Source organism: Nanorana parkeri, unplaced genomic scaffold (assembly GCF_000935625.1).
Source record: "Nanorana parkeri isolate BGI_ZX_2015 unplaced genomic scaffold, ASM93562v1 scaffold1533, whole genome shotgun sequence".
Taxonomy (NCBI): Eukaryota; Metazoa; Chordata; class Amphibia; order Anura; family Dicroglossidae; genus Nanorana; species Nanorana parkeri.
Genome location: NW_017307801.1, coordinates 79,673 through 88,239, shown reverse-complemented (window position 1 = coordinate 88,239; position 8,567 = coordinate 79,673). Strand labels below are relative to the sequence as shown.

The window sequence follows — 8,567 nt, the reverse complement described above, 5'->3', positions numbered from 1 at the left end:
GGGGGGGATATATTACAATGACACCTGGAAGTGGGGGGATATATTACAATGACACCTGGAAGTGGGGGGATATATTAGACAGGAAGTAAACATTTTGTCCCTGAAGTTGATGTGTTGGGAGCAGATATAATGGAGAAGTGGAAGGATTTGAGGGACCAAATTGTGATCCTAGACGGCTGGGTCAGAGCCACTCCAACACTGCGGCTCTTGTGGGATGTTCCCGGTCTGCAGTGGTCAGAACCGACCAGAAGTGGTCCCAGGAAGGAAAACCGGTGAACTGGCGGCAATCAGTTTCCAGTCAGACTTCCCAATCACTAGCATGTAGACATGTATGCTGCGGAAAAATTCGGTTCGGTTATTTCGTTATTTCGGGATTCGGATCCGAAAATCAATTCCGTTTGGCTTTCGGATTCGGACGAAATCAGAATTTTCGTTAGTTTCGGATGAGTTTACGAATATTAATTGCGAATACAACAGAAAACCGTATACAGGTATTAATACTAAAGCTGAGGCTCCCAGACCCGAATGGCATACAGGAGCTCCCAAATGACACACGGGTCCCAAATGACACACGGGTCCCAAATGACACACCATTCGGGTCTGGGAGCCTCAGCTTTAGTATTATATGTATATACCGTATATGGCTCCCATGTTGTCGTAACGACAATTTGTATTCAGACCCATTCGGATGCAATAAACCGAAAAACACATCTGATTGGCCAGAAAAGTCACATGTCCCATTCAGTTTCAGTTTTATTTTTGAACGAAATTCGGATGGGATCTGAAATTTGGAAACGGAATATCGGACACACTCGGATGCATTGGGACTCGGAAATTCGGATGTGTCCGAATGTTCAAATTCTGGATAATTCGTCCGAATTTTGATTCGGGAAACAAAACGAATCGCACTTTTCTACTAGCATGGAAGGAAAGGGGGGAGTCGGTGACACCATGAGTCGGATGGTGTCACCGGCACATTGATTGCTGCACAACCGGAGTGTGGACAGCAGTCAAACATGGCGCCGTGCACCGATCAATGTGTTACATGGCTGTTTCATTCTAAGCCGATCTTCCACTTTAAAGTGGAGCTCCAGGATTGCATTGCTCGCCTTCATATCCATTTCCATGCATGCCGAGCTGCAGTCCACATTCCTAACGGGTCCCGGATCCTACCAGAACAGTCCCGGGCCCGGCTCGCTCCCTGCAGGAAACGTAACTGTTACACTTGTCAGGTTCCAGCGGTGTGACCCTCCACATTCCCGGGGGTGACTCAGTCCGCCCGCAGTGGGCGTAGCCTGACATCTCGTCACATCGCGCAGGGTGCAGAGGGTTCAAGGCCGGACTCCGCCCCCGTCATGTGTATGAATAGAGGATTTGTAGCGGGTGATCTCACGTCGGGGATGATTGCAGTAACTGTCATGTTTTCTGTCCTCCGCCTAAGAAACAGGAAATGTATCTTTTTCACGCCTTCGCTGAATACAATGTAGCCAGTGAGGTGGCTGTGAGTGGACGCTTGGTCTGGGCCAACGTGCGTTGCGTAAGGGCAAACCAAAGGAAGGTGCATGCCGCGTTTTCACCAGCGCAGCGCACGACAATGCAAGTTAGTGTGTTGCTAGGTTGCGATGCATGCGCATTGGGGCGGTGCATTGGGGTGCCATTCAGATCCTATAAACTGGCCCCCAGTAATCTAGGCTGCCCAGCCAATGGTCACATGAGGGTGTTCAGTGTTCTTTTCTTTGTGGTCCATTGGACCCCTTTATAGGTAATTTCTAAAGCCGGAGGTCAGAGAGTGACGAGGGGGAGGGGACAGTTTTCTGGATGGGCCTAAAGTAGATCGATCCCGTCACTAATATCCAATACAAGCTTCATCATGCTAATTGTCATTATTTTTAGATCTGCAATCTTTAGAAAATGCCCTGGTGATCTCGCCATGAGGGTCCTTGTTCAAGCACTTCCTGTTATAGGGTGACAACCCCCTGTCCCTATAGTAAAGTATATCACCAGCACACCAAAGTAAAATCTTCAACGAGTGGTCATTTTATTGATGTGCACACGTCTCGTCATAAAGCAACGTTGCGGTGGCCACTCAGGGTCCCTTCATCAGGCATGACGGGGAAAAAAAAAGGGAGTGCGGTGGGAACCTCTATGGAACGCCCTGTCCCTGCCTCTCACTTGTGCTCCTGGGTTGTCACCCTCTCACATGTACCCCTGGTGAAGACTAAAACACATTGTGCTGGCATTGGGTCCACACCCCTGCTGCCCCTCTACTCCCTGCTGCCCCGAGGCTGCCCCTTGGTTGGCCATGTGGGAAATCCGGCCCTGCATGCGCATGTAGACAGGAAGTCACTGAAGGGGGGGGTGGATGGGCACAAGATCAGCAGCACTGAGCTGGGGAAAAACCAGTATGTAGGGGGTGGGTAATCTTGGCACTACGGCTGTTGTGGAACTACAAGGACTCTGATAGCCACGGGCATGTCTCCCAGGGGCATTCTGGGATTTGTAGTCTCGCCACAGCTGGGTTGCCGAAGTTGCCTACCGCCGGGGTATGTTATGAAATAAAAGCAATTTTAAAAAAAGGTGTGAAAGGAATAAAGCATTTCCGTCAATATCTCACCGCGCACAATGGAGAGCCGGACCGGCCAATGACCTGCGGGGAGGATTGCGCAATATTCACTGGGAGGTCATCGGGGGCCCCTATTGGACAGCACCGCAGTGTCCCTGGAAGTGTCACAAATCTCCCTCATTACTGAAACTGGTTCCAGAGCCTTTGAAGAGGCTCAGAAAATATCTGACTGAGCTCCGGGATTAAACGATTATAAATGTGATGATTGATGTGACACGGCGTCTTGTGTGCGCAAAGCTCCGGAGCTTAGCGGCATTAGTGACAATTGACTTCTCTGTGTTGTGCTAATTCGCATTAAGTAACTGGACTTAAAGCTGGACTCCGGGATCAGCAGATATCGTCCTCATACAACATACAAGAGTCATGTGTGTTCTTCTTCTTAAATCTTGGTAAGCTTGTGTGAGACTTGGAGCTTCCAGTAATAAAGACCGGTCACTGCTGCTCTCTCCTTGTGCAGGGTGACCGGTCTTGTCTCCGCCCCCTCCTGTAATAATGACCGCTCACTGCTCCTCACTCCTTATGCAGGGTGACTGGTCTTGTCTCCACCCTCTCCCATAACAAAGACCTCATTGATGGACGGGGGGTGGGAAGGCTCATTGATGGAGGGGGGGAGAGAAGGCTCATTGATGGACGGGGGAGGGAAGGCTCATTGATGGAGGGGGCGAGAGAAGGCTCATTGATGGAGGGGGCGAGAGAAGGCTCATTGATGGAGGGGGCGAGAGAAGGCTCATTGATGGAGGGGGCGAGAGAAGGCTCATTGATGGAGGGGGCGAGAGAAGGCTCATTGATGGAGGGGGCGAGAGAAGGCTCATTGATGGAGGGGGCGAGAGAAGGCTCATTGATGGAGGGGGCGAGAGAAGGCTCATTGATGGAGGGGGCGAGAGAAGGCTCATTGATGGAGGGGGCGAGAGAAGGCTCATTGATGGAGGGGGCGAGAGAAGGCTCATTGATGGAGGGGGCGAGAGAAGGCTCATTGATGGAGGGGGCGAGAGAAGGCTCATTGATGGAGGGGGCGAGAGAAGGCTCATTGATGGAGGGGGCGAGAGAAGGCTCATTGATGGAGGGGGCGAGAGAAGGCTCATTGATGGAGGGGGCGAGAGAAGGCTCATTGATGGAGGGGGCGAGAGAAGGCTCATTGATGGAGGGGGCGAGAGAAGGCTCATTGATGGAGGGGGCGAGAGAAGGCTCATTGATGGAGGGGGCGAGAGAAGGCTCATTGATGGAGGGGGCGAGAGAAGGCTCATTGATGGAGGGGGCGAGAGAAGGCTCATTGATGGAGGGGGCGAGAGAAGGCTCATTGATGGAGGGGGCGAGAGAAGGCTCATTGATGGAGGGGGCGAGAGAAGGCTCATTGATGGAGGGGGCGAGAGAAGGCTCATTGATGGAGGGGGCGAGAGAAGGCTCATTGATGGAGGGGGCGAGAGAAGGCTCATTGATGGAGGGGGCGAGAGAAGGCTCATTGATGGAGGGGGCGAGAGAAGGCTCATTGATGGAGGGGGCGAGAGAAGGCTCATTGATGGAGGGGGCGAGAGAAGGCTCATTGATGGAGGGGGCGAGAGAAGGCTCATTGATGGAGGGGGCGAGAGAAGGCTCATTGATGGAGGGGGCGAGAGAAGGCTCATTGATGGAGGGGGCGAGAGAAGGCTCATTGATGGAGGGGGCGAGAGAAGGCTCATTGATGGAGGGGGCGAGAGAAGGCTCATTGATGGAGGGGGCGAGAGAAGGCTCATTGATGGAGGGGGCGAGAGAAGGCTCATTGATGGAGGGGGCGAGAGAAGGCTCATTGATGGAGGGGGCGAGAGAAGGCTCATTGATGGAGGGGGCGAGAGAAGGCTCATTGATGGAGGGGGCGAGAGAAGGCTCATTGATGGAGGGGGCGAGAGAAGGCTCATTGATGGAGGGGGCGAGAGAAGGCTCATTGATGGAGGGGGCGAGAGAAGGCTCATTGATGGAGGGGGCGAGAGAAGGCTCATTGATGGACAGGGGGAGGGAAGGCTCCTTGATAGAGGTGGGAGAGGGAAGTATGGCTCGTGTAGTCCGATCCAATAGAAGAGATACTGGAAATCTAATTGCTGATAAAGTGAATGTTGGTTCTGATAGATAGGCCGGTCAGGGGGCCCATGCTGACCCGTGTCCACCACGAAAAAGCACCTACATTGTGCGCATGAGCATCAGAACTGGAGCACGGAGCAATGGAAGAAGGTGGCCGGATCTGATGTGTATGGCCGGGTGCGTGTGCTTCACTTACCTGGGGAAGAGATGGCACCAGGATCCAAGTCCATGGAGGCCGATCACCTCACACCTTACAGGACTTATAGGATCTGATACTGACGGCTTGGTACCAGATACCACAGCACACCTTCAGAGGTCTAGTGGAGTCCATGCCTGGACGGGTCAGGAGAAGGGGGACCTACTCAATATTTGGCGGGGGGTCAGAATGTTATTTCCTTTGCGGGTAAATATATTTCATTGAAAGTTTTTGTGGCGGAGTTCCGCTTTAATAATTGTCTCGTTCTACTGGCCAGGGATTACGGGAAGGAGAAGCTGTGACAGTCCAGTGGCTCTGCTCCCCCGAAGGACAGTCCTGGCTGTGACTCTTCCCGGCCTGAATATTCATTAAAATGAGATTAAATAGTAAATGAGGAGTGTCACATGACACGGCGTGCCGCACATATTTCCTGTCGTCATGCCAACGTCACATTAGCCGTCCACGCTGCAGTATTATTGCTGGTGACGGGGACTCAGGAATGACTGGCGGCGAGTGACACATGTGACCTGTATGTTCAGAAGAGATGTTGTCACATATAATTACCAGATGAGTGACACATTGCTACAAAGTATGTAATCATACATGTATTATATATGTTACTATTATTGTCATACACGTCATGATTAGATAACTGCACACACAGTACCACTTCTCTTGTCCTGTATGCTGGGTGTCATTCTCAGTATCTGTTCTTATTCTGTATGTATGGACTCTGCACAGTACCACTTCCCTTGTCCTGTATGCCGGGTGTCATTCTCAGTATCTGTTCTTATTCTGTATGTATGGACTCTGCACAGTACCACTTCCCTTGTCCTGTATGCCGGGTGTCATTCTCAGTATCTGTTCTTATTCTGTATGTATGGACTCTGCACAGTACCACTTCCCTTGTCCTGTATGCCGGGTGTCATTCTCAGTATCTGTTCTTATTCTGTATGTATGGACTCTGCACAGTACCACTTCCCTTGTCCTGTATGCCGGGTGTCATTCTCAGTATCTGTTCTTATTCTGTATGTATGGACTCTGCACAGTACCACTTCCCTTGTCCTGTATGCCGGGTGTCATTCTCAGTATCTGTTCTTATTCTGTATGTATGGACTCTGCACAGTACCACTTCCCTTGTCCTGTATGCCGGGTGTCATTCTCAGTATCTGTTCTTATTCTGTATGTATGGACTCTGCACAGTACCACTTCCCTTGTCCTGTATGCCGGGTGTCATTCTCAGTATCTGTTCTTATTCTGTATGTATGGACTCTGCACAGTACCACTTCCCTTGTCCTGTATGCCGGGTGTCATTCTCAGTATCTGTTCTTATTCTGTATGTATGGACTCTGCACAGTACCACTTCCCTTGTCCTGTATGCCGGGTGTCATTCTCAGTATCTGTTCTTATTCTGTATGTATGGACTCTGCACAGTACCACTTCCCTTGTCCTGTATGCCGGGTGTCATTCTCAGTATCTGTTCTTATTCTGTATGTATGGACTCTGCACAGTACCACTTCCCTTGTCCTGTATGCCGGGTGTCATTCTCAGTATCTGTTCTTATTCTGTATGTATGGACTCTGCACAGTACCACTTCCCTTGTCCTGTATGCCGGGTGTCATTCTCAGTATCTGTTCTTATTCTGTATGTATGGACTCTGCACAGTACCACTTCCCTTGTCCTGTATGCCGGGTGTCATTCTCAGTATCTGTTCTTATTCTGTATGTATGGACTCTGCACAGTACCACTTCCCTTGTCCTGTATGCCGGGTGTCATTCTCAGTATCTGTTCTTATTCTGTATGTATGGACTCTGCACAGTACCACTTCCCTTGTCCTGTATGCCGGGTGTCATTCTCAGTATCTGTTCTTATTCTGTATGTATGGACTCTGCACAGTACCACTTCCCTTGTCCTGTATGCCGGGTGTCATTCTCAGTATCTGTTCTTATTCTGTATGTATGGACTCTGCACAGTACCACTTCCCTTGTCCTGTATGCCGGGTGTCATTCTCAGTATCTGTTCTTATTCTGTATGTATGGACTCTGCACAGTACCACTTCCCTTGTCCTGTATGCCGGGTGTCATTCTCAGTATCTGTTCTTATTCTGTATGTATGGACTCTGCACAGTACCACTTCCCTTGTCCTGTATGCCGGGTGTCATTCTCAGTATCTGTTCTTATTCTGTATGTATGGACTCTGCACAGTACCACTTCCCTTGTCCTGTATGCCGGGTGTCATTCTCAGTATCTGTTCTTATTCTGTATGTATGGACTCTGCACAGTACCACTTCCCTTGTCCTGTATGCCGGGTGTCATTCTCAGTATCTGTTCTTATTCTGTATGTATGGACTCTGCACAGTACCACTTCCCTTGTCCTGTATGCCGGGTGTCATTCTCAGTATCTGTTCTTATTCTGTATGTATGGACTCTGCACAGTACCACTTCCCTTGTCCTGTATGCCGGGTGTCATTCTCAGTATCTGTTCTTATTCTGTATGTATGGACTCTGCACAGTACCACTTCCCTTGTCCTGTATGCCGGGTGTCATTCTCAGTATCTGTTCTTATTCTGTATGTATGGACTCTGCACAGTACCACTTCCCTTGTCCTGTATGCCGGGTGTCATTCTCAGTATCTGTTCTTATTCTGTATGTATGGACTCTGCACAGTACCACTTCCCTTGTCCTGTATGCCGGGTGTCATTCTCAGTATCTGTTCTTATTCTGTATGTATGGACTCTGCACAGTACCACTTCCCTTGTCCTGTATGCCGGGTGTCATTCTCAGTATCTGTTCTTATTCTGTATGTATGGACTCTGCACAGTACCACTTCCCTTGTCCTGTATGCCGGGTGTCATTCTCGGTATCTGTTCTTATTCTCAGGATTGCTCTGTTTGTGATGAGGATCCATAGACTGTAGCGTTGTACTGTATGTATTATATGTGGGTGGAGAATGGTAAAGATTTTCTTATCAGATACTGAGATTCGTTCTGTTTTTATGTTTACATAATATAAATCAATAATAATAATAATGACGGTGTCAGCTCACAGGAAGTCACAGGAGGTCACAGGAAGTCACAGGAGGTTATATGAGGTCATAGGAAGTCACAGGAGGTCACAGGAAGTCACAGGAGGTTATATGAGGTCATAGGAAGTCACAGGAGGTCACAGAATGCAGTCAGTACGTCCATTCCTCCAGGTGAGTGGCGGCACTCTCTCCTCCGCCTGTCTGGGGATGAGCCCGGAGCCTCTGGCTGCTATAAAAGGGAATTTTATAGGGAAATATAATTCAGATAATGACAGACGGCACATAGAGTATAATTGTTCGTCATATAATATACGGGGTGAGTGTGCGGGGGTAGACGGCGCACCGCTAAGAATTGTTATATAAGCTTATATATTGTTCTCTGTATTTAATATATACATTCCCGTCCTGATCCGCGTAGCCGTGTATACAGTCCCTCTGTACTACAGTCCGCAGTCCCCGAGGACCAATGACGCCCCATGTCACAGCGGCGCATACCCTTTGACTTGTTCTTTGTCCCTTGGCAGGTATCTCCCCAGAGAGGCCGAGACCTTCGAGGTCCGCGGAACCAGCAACATTGACGTCTTCATGCTCTACAACTCCAAGGCGGTCAGGAAACCAGGAAAAGGAGAGAAATGGCCGCTTGAGAAGGGCGTCAGAGTTCATATTTCCACC

At 49.8% G+C, this 8,567-nt stretch overlaps 1 protein-coding gene across 1 annotated transcript in view; it reads left to right on the top strand.

The window, feature by feature from the left end:
- Nucleotides 1-8,567, top strand: part of LOC108798664 (protein-arginine deiminase type-1-like) — a 30,717-nt gene that overhangs the window by 1,600 nt on the left and 20,550 nt on the right. Inside the window, exon 2 of the mRNA XM_018570441.1 lies at nucleotides 8,420-8,546. Within this exon, the coding sequence (XP_018425943.1) occupies nucleotides 8,420-8,546 (127 nt within the window). The remainder of the gene's footprint in view (nucleotides 1-8,419; nucleotides 8,547-8,567) is intronic.